This window comes from Gallus gallus, chromosome Z, assembly GCF_016699485.2.
Source record: "Gallus gallus isolate bGalGal1 chromosome Z, bGalGal1.mat.broiler.GRCg7b, whole genome shotgun sequence".
Classification (NCBI taxonomy): domain Eukaryota; kingdom Metazoa; phylum Chordata; class Aves; order Galliformes; family Phasianidae; genus Gallus; species Gallus gallus.
The window spans coordinates 85,352,508-85,370,489 of NC_052572.1; the positions used below are offsets into that span (position 1 = coordinate 85,352,508).

At 40.9% G+C, this 17,982-nt stretch overlaps 1 protein-coding gene across 11 annotated transcripts in view; it reads left to right on the forward strand.

Moving 5' to 3' along the window:
- SNX24 (sorting nexin 24) overlaps positions 1-17,982 on the forward strand; it is a 76,223-nt gene that overhangs the window by 53,712 nt on the left and 4,529 nt on the right. For all 11 annotated transcript variants that reach the window (XM_046905304.1, NM_001101649.2, XM_046905300.1 and 8 more), the window contains 2 exons: positions 15,899-15,993; positions 17,644-17,676. In XM_046905304.1, coding sequence (XP_046761260.1) covers positions 15,899-15,993; positions 17,644-17,676 — 128 coding nt within the window. The remainder of the gene's footprint in view (positions 1-15,898; positions 15,994-17,643; positions 17,677-17,982) is intronic.

Here is a 17,982-nt window from a genome sequence, read left to right on the forward strand (position 1 = left end):
AGACTGAATATCAGGGAGGATTTCTTCACAGAAAGGGGCAGTCAGGCTTTGAAACAGGCTGCTTTCAAACAGGCTGTCCATGGACGTGGTGGAGTCTTTGTCCCTGGAAGCATTTAAGAGATCCGTGGATATGACACTGTGGGGAATGGTGCAGCAGTGGATTTGACAGTGTTAGGTGGTGGCTGGAACCAGTGATCTTACAGGTCCTTTCCAACCTAAAATGGATATTGCATGTAAAGAGCACAGACCAGTGAGTGGTCTAGCAAAAGTGTGGACAGCACAACTAGTCTTCCTTAGAAAGGCTGTACGAGGATGGTGCTCATTATTTTCTGCTAACACAATCTTTGGGCACATCAGCATTGCTTGCATTGAATTTTCACTGTCTCATTGTCTCTGTAATAGGAATACAACAAGGGTTTAGCTAAGAGTTAAAAAAAAAAAAAAAGCTCATTTTACTGAAACTAATGACCGTAGGATGTCCTGACTGAGAGTTGAATTTAAGTGCACACATGTTTACAAATAAATATGTGTTACCAAATAGTGGCAAACTTCTAACTGTGTTGTGCATTTTTCCTGTGGATGTTGATGCCAGAAGACTTCACAGAGTTTCACTGTGATAAAAACCATGAATTCTATATAAGAAAACCTTGTAAGATTTATATAAAGGAAATATATAGAGATAAAGATATGTAACATAATAAAGGCATATAATATAACAAAGGAAAGTTAGGTTTATGATGCAGTTTCTTTTTTTTAAATTCCTGGTAACTGCTGAGATTTTATCTAATATACTTTTTCTTCTGTAGTTGAAAAAAGTTTGCAGAAACAAATCATGGAGTAGAGGCAGAACCTTAATTTCATTAGGCACGCTGTAACTGGTGAAGATTAATGCATATATCTCTTGCTAATTCTTTTCAATTACTCAGTTCATATAAATTCCCAAACCTTGTTAATTATGCTGAAGTCAAGTGGTAATTTTTAACAGTATTTCCACAGCTAGGGAATTTTCCTGGTGTAACCTTGCCCTCCTGCAGAAACTCTCAGCAGATTAGGCATTCTGACTCTAGTTCATTCATTTTCAGCACAAGCCTAATTGCTGCCGACTGCCTGCCACAGGTACCCTGGTTATCGTACGTTTAAGAGATGTAGGTTCTTCTGAGAACAAATAAGGAAAGATTAATTGTTTGTTTTGTTTCATCCCAAGAGAAATGTGGGAGCTTAATCAAGAAAAATAATTTCTTCTGTTGATTTGGCTTATTTGTGGAAAGGGATAATTGTATAGAGGCAAAGCATAGAGCTATGCATTTTGAAAGAAATTTTGCTGTTTACCTACACGTGAAGCAAAGATACAGCAAAATGAATGTAACACAGCATTGGAACTGATGGGGATGGTTCACATTTCTCATAGTAAGTAATTTGGCTGCTAGGCTTTTATTTGAACCAATATTGCTAGGTGGTATTGTCATTTGTTTTGTCTGCTTCTTTGGAAATCTAATCAAGGAGACAATAGTAGGTGGAAAAACGCTCTTCCAAATTGTCCTTAATTGCTGGAGCACGAAGTGAGCTAAACACTCTGGTATTTCCAATTAAAGAACTTGTTTCCAGCAAGGACCATTAAATCTATCTTTCCCAATCTGATAAATAAGCTATCAAAGAGTGGAACAGATTAATTGAGAGCAATTAGTTCAAAGCTCAGTATAAAAGTCAGACTAAACCAATGTTATCAATGAATGCAAATTTTACTTAAAGAAGCACTGTTGCAACAAAATGGAGTTGAGAGTAACCAGAAAGTACAAAAAAAAAAAAAAATTTTTCTCTGTGATGCACTTTTTCCCTGACAGCAAGAACATTAAAAGCCACTTATTTGAAGACCTTACCTAATGGGATCTCAAAATGTATTTGACACCTCCTTTGCTACATACGTGTCTCTTACGACGTAGTGCAAGGAATAATAGACACGAGAAGATCACAGATCCCACAGCTAAGAGCCAGTGACAAGATTTACTCCACTTGTATCTAAAACTCAAGAAAGCTCTGCTTGTAGAACCATAGGATGGCTTGGGTTGAATGGCACCTTAAGGATCCCTGCTGAGGTCAGGGTTTTAGTGTCACAGTAGATGTCTACCAGTACTGACATCTCTACTGGGTAGAGACTGACATCTACCACTACTGACTGGTAGATGTCATAGTCTCTACCCACGGTTAGTTTGCATTCATACTCAGCAGCAGTTGTGCTTAATAGCTTAAGCCTGGCATGTTAGTTTATTATACCTTTTTAATACAGTTAGATCTCTATAGTGATGCATACCTGGAGAGTTTTGAAGAGCGTCCCTTTCTTGCAGCTGTGTTTGCATGCCAGTCTGCATTGGTGTACATGCTGCAAGCATTGTTCCATGCATGGCTCTTCTGAATGTTTCCCATCATGATGAACTCTAGGACTTTGAGCATTGGGAAGTTCAAAGAAAGTACTGCACGTTGGCTCAGTTGATGGTATTAGCTGCGTATATAAAGGCTTTTGCATAACGTGCTCCTAGATTTATTCTGTCAAAGAGAAAGAAGGAGACTGTACGCACAGTCTGTTCCATACTAAGCAGACTTCATTTCTAGGACGGTTTTTAGGGAGCTGCCTTAGTCAGTTGTATCACCCTCTGTGTTGGCATGAATCATGTCAACTCCTAAGCATAAGTACGCTGACTGACAGGGCTTGTAAAACTGCTCTCCTAGACCAGCAGCTTTTGGGGTGTGGTTGGAGCCTGCTTTTGCAGAATTACAGTTCTTAAACGGTTGGATAAAAATCTTGTTTCCTATGCTGTTACAACCCACTGGGCATATCTATTCTAGGAGAATGAAAAGGTCAGTGCTAACTTTTCTGATAAGCATTCTGAGAAAAATGTCATTCCAGTTACATACATCGGGCTGGGGGAGTTCATCTTCAGTTTCCGAGTGTCTTTTTTTTTTAAATTATTTCTAGAATATCATCATCAGTGGGGAAATACAGTATTCATAACTGCGACAGTGTGCTGTCACATCACCTCGTGTACTGATGATAACTAACATGGTTTGACAGACATAGTGCTTTGAACGGTCTGTTTCCAGGATTCTTCTTTAATTTCTTTGCTCTTGAGTTACTCGGTGGTCAGAGTTGTACCCTGAGTAACTGGTTTTCTGAGCAGCTCCCTGTCACGTTGGCTTATGGAATTTTTTTTCCGATGTCCTCAAGACATCCCAAGGAAGTTAGAAGAGTGGAACCTCTCCCAGTCTCTCCAGATGTCAGGACATCCACATTTCCCAGTGTGCTTTTCAGCATGGGGTCCAGACCTCACACCGAGATCAGTGGTAAAAATCTCCAGCTTAACGTTTCAAAAGGACTCATAAAGCAACAAAACACTTCAGTAGAGCTGCGGTGGAGCAGAATCTGTGTGCAGAATTCACAGTTCGCAGCCTTGTGGCCATCAGTAGTGTAGTATTTGTCTCTACATCATCCCATCAAATGTTTTTCTGTGTGTCTGGGCTCTGAATCAAGGTCACGCACTGACACATGCTAATAGTTCTGAACAGCAGCAGTTATGTAACTTCCCAATTAGGGAGCAGTTGGCTTTTTTGTAATGACATTGCATTTATATACTATTTGTAGGTGCTATTGTCTGTATGGGTGGATATCTTCATTGCTAGTTTTCAGCCAGCTCCTGCAGCCCTAATAAGTTATCCAGCTTCAAACATTGAAATGATGAGGACGCATAGTGGAAGAGAAAGTTACCACAGCATACTGGGAACATTTTTAGTATTGGAAATAAAGGCTGTTGGGTTTTATTTGTGCTTTAATGATGCAGTTGGCTGACAGTGATTATGGTTGAATGCAGATATCCAGGAACAGCATTAATCATGTAGAAGTAGAGGGAGCATTTCAGTCTGGTCTGGCAGCCGTGCTTGGCACCTGAAAATAAATTGACACCGACCTATAAGAGAAATAAAAACATCCCAGTCGTTCTAATTTGGGGAATTAATTTTGCCCAGGTATTTCAAAGGGGTGATATTTGTCAAGGAAATCAGAGGGGAGTCCAGCACAAGACCAATTGGTTGATGCTGAGATAGCGGACAGGTGGAGAGGCTGTTCTTGTTAATCTGTGGATGGAGACATCTAAACTATTCTCCCTGTATTGTGTTTACCTGGTTTCTCAGTCTTCGTCATTTTTAAATGTATACTGGATTCATTCAGCTTCTTCCCAGTTTTTCTGGATTGTCAGTTTTGTTTTAAATTTCATTTTGTCCTCCTGACTCCTTCATGCGATTTAAGCAACAGTCATATTGTTGTCTTGTAATGATCAAGTGTTTGAGGTCACTTCCATGTCCAGACAACAGCTGTAAACTTAAATTCTACTGTAAACACTCTCTGAACTCTTATGCTATATTCACATCCCACTTTGAGTTTTTGGCACCAGTTCTTGAGACATACTTAGGCTGATGGCATAGTCCAATTTTATTTGCTAATCATGAAGTCCAGAGTCTGATTAAGCTCTCTGTACCATAGTATTACTATACTCATCTGTCTTTGAAGAGGCACAAAGAAGCGTGACTTAAAATAACAATTTAAGCTTCACTTCAGATGCCTACAAGGTTTATTTCTAGGGTAAGCCAAGGCCTTCAGGGACACAGTAACCATTAGGAATGGTGCAACAACCTTTTTGCAAGTTTTTTCTTCCTTGGGAAACCCAGAGACCAGAAATGAATAATGGAAGTAAAGAAAATTTCTGTCTGAAAGATCCAGAGTCTGTGCTCTGAGCTAATGATTCCCAGTTTCAAACTCACTGGTAAGTTTGATTGTCAAAAATAAAGCAGTCCTCCAGTTTCAGGTTAAGGAACATAAAGCAATAGCTAAGTAGGAAGATAGTATCAAAAAACATGATACGTGTAGACAGCAGCTCAGCCTTCTTGCACTGTTTTGATCTTGTGCTGATTTTCAACATAAATCCAGATAGCTGTGTTACTTCCATTAGGGAGCTCACCTGCAATCTTATTTATCCTTTGGAGAGAACTCATCCCTCCTTTAATAATACGGGATATGGAGAATTTTAGCCAAATTGGAACCTCATCTGCAGAGCTGTGTGCTGTAATAAATGCAGCCTCCCACTGACGCTGCTTGTCGGCCATCAGCACAGAGGAGGTAAATAAGCACTCCCTGACCAACTTGGGATCATCTCTTTTCACAGGTAATTGCACTGTTCTCACCTTTATGGAGGAATCCCTCGCTGGTGAGTTTTGGAAGGGATAAGTGTCAAAGAACAGAACCATAATGAAGTACCCGTGACTGAACAAAGATTACATTGCTCCGTTAATTCTGCAAGAACTTGTCAGTTTGCCACCCAAATAAATGCCCGGAGTGCGTAAAACATGGAGCAGAGTGACCTCTAGAAGAAAAAATCAATGGCAATTCATATTTCATATGCCTATAATTGCTTGTGAGAGCACGGCAGCAGTTTGTTTATGGAGCAGCTTGTTCTACCAGGAATTGTTCCCTGACTTTTTCTTCTTTTCGGTGTTGCTGCCTCTCGTGGGCGGTGAGTTACAGCCAGGTGCAGCCGTAGAGAACTGTAATTGCAGGCGATCTTTCATTATTACTTTCACATTGCTGTCCTCGGAATTGCTGTGTTTGAACCGGGGCACCAACCTGTCGTCACACGTACTTCGTGTTCACAGCTGTTTCCTCAGAAGGCTCCCGGTGCTGTTTCCTCTTTTCCTTTTAGCAGGCGAGGCTTTATCTTCTGTGAAGTTATTCATTTGCTAGCATTTTAGCCGTCAAACTGAACACACTGTGAGGCCTTCATTTTTAAGCGATCTCTCGGAGAGACAAGGAATTCTCCGTCTGCTCATTTAGAGGCAGAAATTTCAAGATGCCTCCCCCGCCCTCTGCTTTGCTTTGTTTTTTCATTTCCTTTTTTTTTTTTTTTTAAGATGCTGTTGTAAGATTTGTATCCCCGCTGAGGACCAAGATGTCATAGGGATAGAGAAAATGCCGCTCACTTTATGGATTACTGTTAGGTCAACAAAACTTTGGCAGCATTGATTAACTTGACAGTGAGTACAGCAGTACATTTATCACTTATGGCTGTGCTGTAGAAAATCTAATAAGAGGCAAACAATTCCCTTTAGAGCAGTAACAGGTTCACTGTGGTTAACGGTGCATGCACTGGAAATTTCTGACTTTAAATTATACCCTTGCTGCTAGTTGGGTCATTGACTCAAAGCTACTGCACTTTTGCTGCCATGTTCTGTATTATTAATTTGATCAAAATTGCTTTGGCTTCTGTAAATGTGATCAAACTGTGTATTGGAGTTCATACCAGCTCATATGTGCTTTTGAAGAAGGCATGTGGAATGAGCTTGCTGTGAGCTTGCAGGAGAGGCAGCTACCTATTACAGCTAAAGGTTGGGTTCTCACAGGATTCCAGGATGAAAAGACTGAAGTGTTGCTCATAAATTAATCTCATTCAGATTTTGATAAACCCATGCCCGACGTGTATCTTGTTATTAAAGGAGGACTTTTTTCATACGTGTGGTTCTGTGCTTTATTAATTACCAGCAGTTGCCTTAAAGTTCTCTGCATGTGTATTTATAGATGTGTTCGTACAGCTTGTTTGTTCAAAGAATTATGAGAAGTGAATAATGGACAAGTGATTATTTTCTCCCCATTTATGAGTGCTGCTGCTTGACCACTAGTTACTGTTTGGTTCTAACACCTTATTTTTGATGGGAAATGTCTTTCTGTGCAGTCTGCTTATGCTTATTTTAATGAGTATTTCCTGGAAGTCCGTGGCCAATGCATTGGGAAGTGCCTGTGTTGCAAATATATAGAATGCACGCTTTCTTCTGTTGCTGTTGTGGATTGCTCTTTTAAATGAAGGTAAGATATTATTTTCGTGGAGCGCCCAAAAGCTTTCCTGTTCTTAAGATAAAGGCCTTGTGCCTGAATAATTGCATTCCTACACGCAAACAGGAAAGAATGAGAACATACAAATCAGAGCATACAGTGTGCAGCTTAATTTGTGGCTTTGCTTTTCTGACATATTCAACAAAATTACCGCTCAAATGAGAAAGCAATTAATATTTTTTTTTTAATGTAGGGGATAGAGCTCGCTGGAGAAGAGAGCCTTTGTGATTAATAACTGTTATTTCAAGTACTCTGTGTTATTTTTGGAAACCGTTTAGATTGGTGGGTCTGTTCTGCAATATCTGTAAAAATGATGTTGTTTTCTTTGGTGGGAGAGAAGTATTCTGCTTGAATCAATTGTCAGGAGGCTTAATGCAATAAGGCAGTTTGTGGTCTGACTAAAAGAAACACCGTGCAAGAGAAATTCCCATAGCAGTTTGTTTTTAACAGAAAAACTGAGTTCACCTGAAACATAAATACATTGAAAACCAAGGCTTAATAAGGCGGAGCAGTTTCAGTGGGCCGCTGTCCAGCACGAGCCTCGTCACGGCTTTCATTTAACCGAGTATCTCTGCTAATGGTGACATAGCTCAATTAACAGCATAACAGCAGGTTCTGTGCAGCAGATCATCAGGCAGGCCGGCGTAAGAAAGTCAAGAAATGGAAGCGGTGTTTTCAGTTTCATCCCCCGTTTTTTAATCTGAAGGGCAGAAGTTGTGTTTCTCGCTCAGACCATACGTTAGAGGCAACGAGACACATTTCCACACGTTTTCCAGGGTTCATGCAATAAAGGAGTTACCCTACTGCCTGCCTTACTGAACAGAGACCTGATATTGATTAACTATCACAGTGGCATCAGAACTACTCTTAGGATTCAATTTTTTTGTTGTTTTGCATATTTTATTGATCAGAAGTGGTAAATGAGCATCAAGCGTGCAAGAAGACGATGAATTGTTTACTTGCATAAAATAACCTTTCAATAAGCGAAGATGCATTGCTCACACTTTTGGTGCTGTTCTGCTGCCGAAGCAGATGGCATTCAGCTGCTATTGATTTGCTCCTATAGTTACAGAGCAGCATGTAACAGGGCACGCTCGTTTCACTGAAAGAGAGGTGAGGGGATTTTTTTTTTTTTGCCAAGGTGGTGGGCTTGAAAAGGGGAAGGGAGGGAAAGGGTTTTTTTCCTGGCCTTTTTTTTTTTTTTTCTTTGTGTGTGTGTGTGTTAAGGCTTTTCTTGGGGGAGGTGGGAAGTGAATAATAAAAAGTAGGAAACCCTGTAACTCCGTTAGCAGCATTACAAAAACAAAAAGCAGAGCGTTGATGATTGCAGAGAAAGGGAGAGCCACTTTGTCTACTCCTAACACTTCCAATAACATTAATTCTTGACAAGGGCTGTGCTTGCTGCACATCGACTCTGCGAGCAAGCAAGTGCCTGGAATTGCAGAAAGCATCCAGGATTCACTACCATAAAGCCTACACCTGTCTTCCCCGTTGGTGTATTTATTTGTTTGTTTATTTTTTTTTTTAATTTATACATAGTTTTTCTCATTTGTGTGAAGACTGTCAGCTTCTTTGCAAGAGAAAATCAGACTGGGAGGTGCTGGGCTGGGTTCTGCACACAGCTGGTGTCACTGATGAGTGAAGGCTTTGGTAATTTGCTGTTGGATCTTTCCAGGAGATGGTGGGGTGGCAAAAAGAGCTTTTTTTTTTTCTGACAGTGTATTTGAAGGGGGTTTCAATGCAGTGTTTTGGCACCGAGGGATTCAAAAGCAATAACTTCGACAGATTTTAATGAGATGCAGATATATCATAAAGCGCCATGAATAGAGCAGAGCAATGGTTGTCCTAGGACAAAGCATTGCACTTAACTAGCAGGCTGGTTTCTGGAAGAGGAGTGCTGCTGCCAGCATGGGGAAGTCCTGGGTCTCCTTTAAGATGGAAAGAAGTCTAAGGAATGTTTTTCAAAGAGGACAAACCTTAGCGTTTCTTCAGAAAACAGATGCTTTAGAATCAATGTGTACTGCTGTCAGCCAAGCATTTACCGCATTGTTATGAGTTGATTGGATCTCGCCCTCCTATGGGGCCAGGGAAATGTTTTAAACATAAGAACTATTACGAGCAGATGTTAATTTAATGTGATCTGGAAAAGTTGGGTATATTTAAGTGGAGTTTTTTTGTGCACAGTATTTCTAGAGAAAACCAGTTGCTATCACAAATTAAAACGCATACCCTTATGTTGTTGTTATTGTATTCCTGTGCTATCTGTTTATGCTATCAGAGCTGACTTCAGTTTCCTCAGCTAGCCTGTCTTCCATTTCTGAGTGTGTAAGTGGTAAAAACTTACTTTGTGCTTCGTTGCTTTTGTATAAGAAGCCACCTCATTATCTCCAGAATTTGGATATCAAAGCAAATTGATATTGTATTAATCATTCAGCAAAAGATGAAAGAGATTTTTACCAGCATTTGCTGCTGAAGAGGAGTAAATATCTCGCAAATGCAATGTAGTATTTTCTTTTTTAGATGATTAAAATTTAATGAAAGCTTCTGTATTTTAAAACTAAGCATAGCAGTTGCCTTACTGTTGCTCTCACAGCATTGCAGATCCTAACAAAGTAGCCTGCAGTCCTCATACAGCACCAAATTTTCTGTTGAGAGGACTGCCAACTCTCAAAACTTAAAAAAAAAAAAAAAGAAAATCAAAACAAACATAAATCTGAATGTATTTGGTATGTATTTGGTGGGTTGCCCCTTCTTCACCTCTGCAAAAAATGACACAATGAGTTCATTAACCCCAAGAGCAGTAAATTCCCTCTGCTTTCTGCGTGCACTTGTTTGGACTTTGGAGTGGGCACCTGCTGCTTAGTCTAATTAGTTTCAAAGGGAATGTTGAATCGTTACTCAAGAGTTTACTCTGACCCAAAATGTCTGACAAGAAAATATCAGGGAGACGAAATAAGTTATTGTAGGGCTGAAAAGCATTTTTGTTACAGTTCCTTCTGCAAACAGTGTGGATGGGGAATCATCCTCAGGTGATTTCTGGATTTTTGATGACATTTGCATGAAATTGTCAGTTTTGTGGAAAGCAAGATTTGTTTTCACAGTTAACTTCCTGATTGCTTGTCAACCACCTGACTCTCCTGGTTCCCAGCAAAAGCCAGCAATATGAGTTAGTGCTGTTGAATATTTCCTATGAGCCAAAAAGCAAAGAAGAATACTATTTCAAGGCTACTCTTAAGTCCTTACGGGGACTTTTCAGTATTTCATTGTTTCAGTGGGCTTTTTCAGTTCATTTGAAGCTACGTTATCTGACCAAAACCTCCAATCCAACATCTGCATCTGCTGCAGAATAGTCTGTAGCACGCTCAGGTAGGGCTCATCCAGAGAGTGCTTTTTGGGAGAGCAGGAAAAAATCATCCTGCAAATACAGTGTACAGAAAAGATACCAATATAAGAAAAAAATGGAAAACCCGTTCTCTCTTTGAAATGAAACACAAAGGGAGGGGGGGAAAAAAAGGATGTATTTTAGTATGTCTAGAAATTAAACATGAAGATAGATACTTACAAACACTGTTGTGTTTTAGCTGTTCTGCAGCTAAAATTGTACTCTTTGGAAGTCGGTGTTTTGCTTTGTTTTTTTTAACCACATCAGTTCACTCTCCACTTAGTAGTTAAGCATTAATTGGAACTGTAAGGGTGTAATTAACTATCCCTCTAAATAAAGCACTCACTAACTTGAAAGTTACCTGGTAGATTTTTAATTAAAACGACTCCAGTGCATTAAACTTAGAATCAGAGGATGGCCTGGGTTGAGAAGGACCGCAGTGCTCATCTGGTTTCAACCCCCTGCTATGTGCAGGGTCACCAACCACCAGACCAGGCTGCCCAGAGCCACATCCAGCCTGGGAAATCAGGTAAGGCAAAAGTGAAAATGTTAACAGGCTGTAGGCTCTTGTGAAACTTTCTGCCCACGTATCCTCAGCGGTGTTCCAGTTTAACCTGTTGCTGCTATCTAGTTCATTTATCCCGTTTAGCGTGAGGATGCTGTGATAGATGGTTTTGGTGGTTTTGTCACTCAAGAGATGTATTTGAGTTTTGAATTCATCAGAAAGATTAAAAAAAAAAAAAGTGATTGGTAAGCTGGTGTGGGAATTCTTCACTATTCTCTAGTCTTGAAGTTCAGAGAGTTTAACTTCCAGGTACTATCTTTTGGGCTTGTGCGTCCCACAATACCTACAGTCCAGGCTATCTTCCCTTTCAAGCTCTGCTGTATAAGTGGCACACGCCTCCTGTTGGTTTCTATTTGTTAGGTAGTCTTTGAGCACTGGCTAGCAGGAACTTTGCATAGATCGTCACTTCTGTGTTGTTGCACATACGGTATCTGGACAGACCTCAAACATGGTTGGTACTTCCTCTTATTGAGGAAGTGCCCATCAGTGAATGTTTCGGTGGCAATGAAAAGTGGTGGTTCCTTAATGTGACAGTATAGTTGTTGTATTTAGAAACAATTCCTGCTGATAGATGTAGCTCCCCTACATTCTCACTACAGAAAGGGGTGAGCTTCTTCACAGTTCTGCGTAGTGGGCAATGCAAAGCACCGTTCTGCTATTTAGAAAGGGGAACGTTTGTTCTTAGAAGTCTGGTTCCTCTCTCTGCTTGTTTCTTAGTTAATAAGTTCTTTTGGTAACCTTTTTATCATTCCATGGGACTGTGCAAAGCAGTTCAGGGAAAGCAGGTTAATAGAAGAATGTAGACTAAAGTGCTGTAAAAGATGTGGGTTTTTGGTCCCAGTGGAGACTGACACTCCAGCCTACTTACAGTAGCTGGAACGTATTGATTTTCTTCTCCCCCTTTTTAGCTGCACCGCTGAATTAGGTATTGTGAAGCATCTTTGCCTGTGAAGAGAGGAAAAACTGTCATGAACTTTCTCACCCTAACAGCACAGCATTTCAAACTAAACCCGATTGAAGGGAAGAGTCTGTAAGGACTCTTAAAAACCCTAAAACTCCGCTCCCCACGCTCATTGCTCTCTCTCTAATGGCCCTTCCAGCAACCTTGAGAAGGAAGGACGGGTAACTGTAAGGAATTATTACTTTTAAGTCCTTTTCATTAAAAAAAAAACAAAAATAATTACCAAAAAAAGTCTGTGAGAACAATACAGATGCTACGATCTCCTAAGGTTAGCGGAGTGGTCTTGCTCGGGCTTTCAGCAGGCTGTTCAGTTACTGTTATAATTGGCTGATGAGTAGGTTTGGACCTAACTAGAATGCCAGTGTTCGATTTCACGGTGTCCTCTGTGAAGATATGTCACCGCTTACCCTGGCTTTAGTGACAATTTTCTAAAAGGGAAACTCGTGGGAAATCATTATGCTGTTTATATGTCTCCCCTGCTGGAGAGCGTTATCCTGTGATATTTTAGCACTGTTTTCCACTGCATGATGGCATCTCGCTAAGGTTAAGGCAGAACAAATCCCCGTGCAATTTTGTGGCTGTGTTTTACTTGCTGAAGGAGAAAAGATGACCGACAATTAAGTATTTTGGATGTCACAGAAAGAACATGTGCAACCAATCAATGGCGTCCTTGGGGAACGTGGTTTTATGAAACTGATAAGGTAGAAAAATTGGGGTCTTCGTGATTTATGCTGCATCGTAATAATTACACCTTTTTGATAACCAAAAAAAAAGTCATTTCTGCTGATATAAACATCGGGCTTCCCTGTGTGTGTGTGTGGCTTCTGTTTTTTTACTGTTGTTGCTTTTGGGTTTTTGTTCTGCAGGATGGAGTAGTTCGTTAAGGGATGACAGTAACGGATAAATACCCTTTACGATTTCTTAAGAAAATACAGCATTTGTGCTCCTGGTTCAGCTGAGATCAATGAGTTTGAAGACTGTACATTTGGAGTCACTTCTCAAATCTGCCAGGGATTGTTTGTGATGGGTGTTTTAGCTCCCCGGGGCCGTTTCTTTAGTGAAGCAATACATGTCCTGTTTTTTGTCTTTAGTTAGTCCACTTAACATACTGGGGCCCATATCTGAAGTTCATTGCTGTCGTCTTCATAGAATTCAGACGCATTAGAAAACCACATTACTGATAAACTAATGGTGAAGCTTTATTATCGTTGAGTTTCTGGTTGCAGGACAAGCAAGGTGTAGTCATGTTTAGAAGTGGAGGTCGTACATCCACTTGAATGAGGGTGACTTTTGAGCACCTCACGTCACGAATTACAGACTGTGGTTCAGAGGCTTTACCTGCTCAGCTCTTTCCTTACGGATGACCACGTCTGTAAAATCGTATTGAAGTTTTCAGTCAGAAGTCAAAGATCTGTTGTATGGTGGGATGTTGGAAATGCACTAAGCCAATTACACAAGCACTTACTTCTGATCTAACAGTATGTTTGAAGAACTTAAATGCAAAGTTGAGAATGCTTAGACGTTTTTCTATGCACACTTATTTTAGGAAGAAGTTTTTCACCCAGAGGGTGGTGACACACTGAACAGGTTGCCCAAGGAGGCTGTGGATGCCCCATCCCTGCAGGCATTCAAGGCCAGGCTGGATGTGGCTCTGGGCAGCCTGGTCTGCTGGTTGACGCCCCTGCACACAGCAGGAAGGTTGGAACTGGATGAGCATTGTGGTCCTTTTCAACCCAGGCCATTCTATGACTCTATGATGATTCTATGACGCTTTGGGCTACCACCAGAGACAGAAAATGCGGCTGGAAAGATGTCCTTAATTCAGCATGGCTGTTTTTCTGTTCTTCCCAAGTTTTGTTCTAAAAGTATGCCTATGCAGCAGGTCAGCTCCTATCATTTGTACTCAACAGCTGGATCACGTGCTGGCCCTTTTTTGCACTGAAGCCAGCGAAGCTGGTATATTATTTACCCACTTTTTAGTATAATCCACTTGCACTTTATTTTGTAAATCCTTAAAACAACATCACATTAAATTTATTGGAAAATACTTTTTTTTTTTTTCTTCCCATTCTGGAAATGGCAAAATTCCCTATCAGCAGAGGTGGCATCCAGAATGCAGTACAGTGTAAAACTGCCTTTGCTTCCCTGCAAGTTCTGCTTCCTGAAGTTTATTGAAGAGCTTATTGGAAAGTAGAGTTATTGATCTGTTTTTCAGTAGGACACTAAAAGAAAAGCTATTTCCTTTTTCTTCTTTGTGAGCTACGTTTGGTCGGGGCACATTATCAGGGTTTGAGTTGACATGATGCATGCCATGAAAAAAAAATGGAAGGAAATAGAATGCAATATTCATCATCCAGAGTGAGCAGGAGCAGCAGCAAATAGGTTCGTAACAGCTGCCGAGTGCTTTCCTTTTAGGCAACAACACATTCTCCTTTTCTTTCCTGGCAATCACTGCTCTGTGCCTCAGCAGGCAACTTTTCTTTGGGACGAAGCTGCCGGGAGGTGCAGGTGTGAGGTTTCACACAAGTGTTGGGTGCCCTTAAGCATCTTCAAACAACTTTTTTATAGCTGTCCATTTTAACATAATTAGTGAGATGGTTTTATTTGAGCGTGTCGTGGACATTGTTATGCAATTCACACACCCTCTGAATATGCATCCACCTCCACTCCTCCTTCTGTGCATAACCCGACTGCAGTGCAAGATAAATTTTGCAGCAGCAGAGTGCTGATTTTACAGAATGCAAATGAAGTGGCATTTTTAATGCAGCATCTTCATATAGAGGTGAACTGAAAGGCTTAAAACCTGCCAACCACTCAGCTCTTTCTGTTTCCTCTGTAAAAGTTGTTGGATCTGTTACAGTCTAGAACAGAAAATTGCATTTTTTCCCAGCTGTTCATTTAACTTGTTGGTGATGGTGTCAGCTATGGAAGAAATGTGGGTTCTGAATGCATACTTGCAAACGTGACATGAAAAAAGAGCCATTCACCAAATAGCTTTGTTTCCAAATGCCTCTCCTTACATCTTTGCACACTGTATGTGATGTCCTTACACAGCTAACCAAAATGTCTGTTATAAAACTTCAGTATGAGCTGCTTTGAGTCTGGAGTGGATGACCTCTACAAGTCTTTTCCAGCCTCATTTCCTTGTGAGCGTGTTGTCCTCTACGTGCTGTTGCACCATCCTAGTGACAGTACAGCATTAGAATACACACATGGGAAGAAGTTATCTGCCTGTAAGCAGAGTTACATTTCCTCCTACCACTGTTGGTATTTCTTCTTTACATTTGTTTCTTCTGGTCGAGAATGCAAACATGAACAGAATGAACAGGGGCAGCTTTTCTTGTGCAGCCACTTGTATTTACCCATCTATTTATAAATCTAGAGAGGTTTCTTCTGTGTCTATGTTTGTCCTAGACCAAAGCACTTTGGAGATCAGCTCATGGCTTTCATTTGTATGGAAGTACTGTACTCAAACATCTGCTTATGTGTGTGGACTGTTTTGTTTGCCTTGTGGAAAGCAGCTGCTGCTTTTCATCGTGCCTCTACAAAACTGACAGAGCTCTGTTGCTTTCACTGAAAGTTATTCTTACACGATGAGTGTGCACGTAAGCATTTCACTTATTTGCCATGTGCTTCTAAGTGTACTTTCGATTAAATCATTAAAAATTGTGAATCATCTTACCTGCAGAAAACCAAAGGAGGGTGCAGTGCTCCCAGCCATTATGTTGGTGCTGGGGAAGGATGTGTCAGGTCTGGCCAGCAGGCCTCTGGTCAGAGCTCCATCTTGAGGAACCACGGCGTGGATGGGGAGCACACTGCGTGCTGATCTGCCAAGCCAAGCAAAGAGTTCACGTTGTTAGCATTTCCTAAGATGTGCATTAATACAATTCTAACAAGCTGAGGCTTCTTTCTTCCACCAACACGGAAGTAAAGAGACAGAAACTAATGATGTTACTAATGGGGACGTTTTGGTAGTTTGAACAGAAGAGTGCAATGTTTAACGTGTAAAAAAAACCTGTTGATTTTGTTGTCCCTTTTTTTTTTTTCTTTTTTCATTTATTACAGACAGTCATTTTAGAAAACGAAGAGCTTCCTAAAATATTTCTTGATTTCCTGAATGTTCGACATGTGCCTACCCTGCCAAAAGCAGAAAGCTGTGGGTAAGCTCTCATTTACTGAAAAATAAATGGAGGCCAGAAAGCCCATATCCACTCAACGCTGATGCAATTTCATTGGCTTAAAATGGTCTTGCTGCCAGATCTCAGCACCGTAAAATAAATGGGCATTGGGTTCACTTAAGTGTGTTTATATATCCTCAAAATGTGATAAAATAAATCCAGCTTCTCTAAAGGCAGAAGCAAAGTTTAAAGTAGTATTCTTGGAAAGTAAAGAAGAGATGGAATAGGCTTTTCTCATAGTTCTTAAAGTATCTACTTCGGTGAATTTTAGAAGACATTCCTAAATACTTCCTGCATAGAAAGCACTTGTTTGTGTCTGTTTTATGGTTATTCTTAATATTTGGTCAAAGTAGAAATTCATTCTGTGATCACTTCTGTGTTCACCCTCTCTGGGTTTGAAAAGGGGTGTTTCCCTTCTCCAATGACCCCGACTGCCCCACTGCCCTCTTCTGGTAAGGGTCTGTTCCTGGGGTTGGGAAAAGATTCGTGTTACGATCGTGGTGAGCGTAGAGAAATTGCACAGACAGTGTGACTGGAAGTTGTGTTATCATGAGTGGGGTTTGTAGGGAGAAGCATTTCTTTCACTGCAGAAACTGACGTGGTTGGAACTTCCAGCAGCATTGGAGTTGTGTCAGTTTTCCTCTTAGAGAATACTCCATGTGCCTGCAGTGGGGAGAGGGTGGGTTGAAAAGCATGCAGGTTATGGTGGGACCCTCTTGATGCAGAGGAGCTTCGGGTTCAGAGTGGTCTCTGGAGGTCAGAGGTCTGATCTTCGGTAAGCTTGTTGTCTCCATTAAAGAGGTGTGTGATCAAGCCGGTTGCACTGCTGAGTTGTGGAGCTAAACCAAAACCACCATGACATATGGAGCTCCAGAATGGAGCTGGAGAGAAAGGGATGGTCCTCTAGTTAATTCTGCATGGGAATAAGCCTGCTGCTGGTTTTCAGTAGGAAATCCTTTCAGCAGATCCTTAAACCATTCCCTACCTCCCTACATGGGCATTCCCATTAAGATAAGGTCTTCATCATAAGCCATGATTTTTCCCAGGGAATAGTTGCTTGGCCATCCTAAAAGTGAGCAGTAAAATACTGAAATCACTGTTCAGTTATGGCACAGTTAATGTTAAAGATCTGTAGAAACGATTCTACTATAACACGTTTATACTCTGCTTTTGAGGGTGATGTGTAGAAGTGAATATGCTCCTTGTGCAGTCAGTGTGATGTCATCAGCCACACTACCCTCAACAGCTACAGAAAGCTCTATATGCTAAATCCATATTGTCCATAAATAAATGATCAGGCATTAGTAATGCAGGGGCAAGCTGGCAGGCTTGTAGCATTCGCTTGTAGTTCATGATATCAGCCAGTGCCCCAAGTGGGATTACACCCCTGTCACTTTATAGGTAGATATGGTTATGAACCCATCGGAGGAGAGTGGATGCTGATATTTCCAAGCAGTGGTAAAGTAATATGGCCTCCTACATTCAGTGCTCTCACTGCATTGTGCAGCAGCAGACCAGGGGAAGTTTGCTCCTTTTGATGGTTCGTGAAGGATTTGGGTTTGTTTATTTTTGATTGTAGAGTAATTTTATTAATTTTATTGTAACGGAAGTTTCCTTTCACTTTAATTGCAGCTCTTTTGATGAAACAGAGTCTGAAGAATCAAGGTGAGCTCTATTCTTACTCCTTCTGTGAGGTCAGCTTCATAAACTACTTGAAATGATGGGCGCTTGCTGCATTTTCCTTACGGTTGTCAACATCAGAGCAGTTTAGCAATGTAGTGGGATTTATTTGTTACATGCCATGGCTAGTTTCATCTGTTGCATTAGCTGCATCTATCTGTGATGTCACTTGAGCATGCCTTACTGCTTGTATTTAGAGATTCCCTACAAAACCCCATAGAATGCCATTAGGGCAGAGCAGCCAACGCTGGCTGAAGGTGGCTGCTGTAAGTGTGCCCACCATGGGAAGGC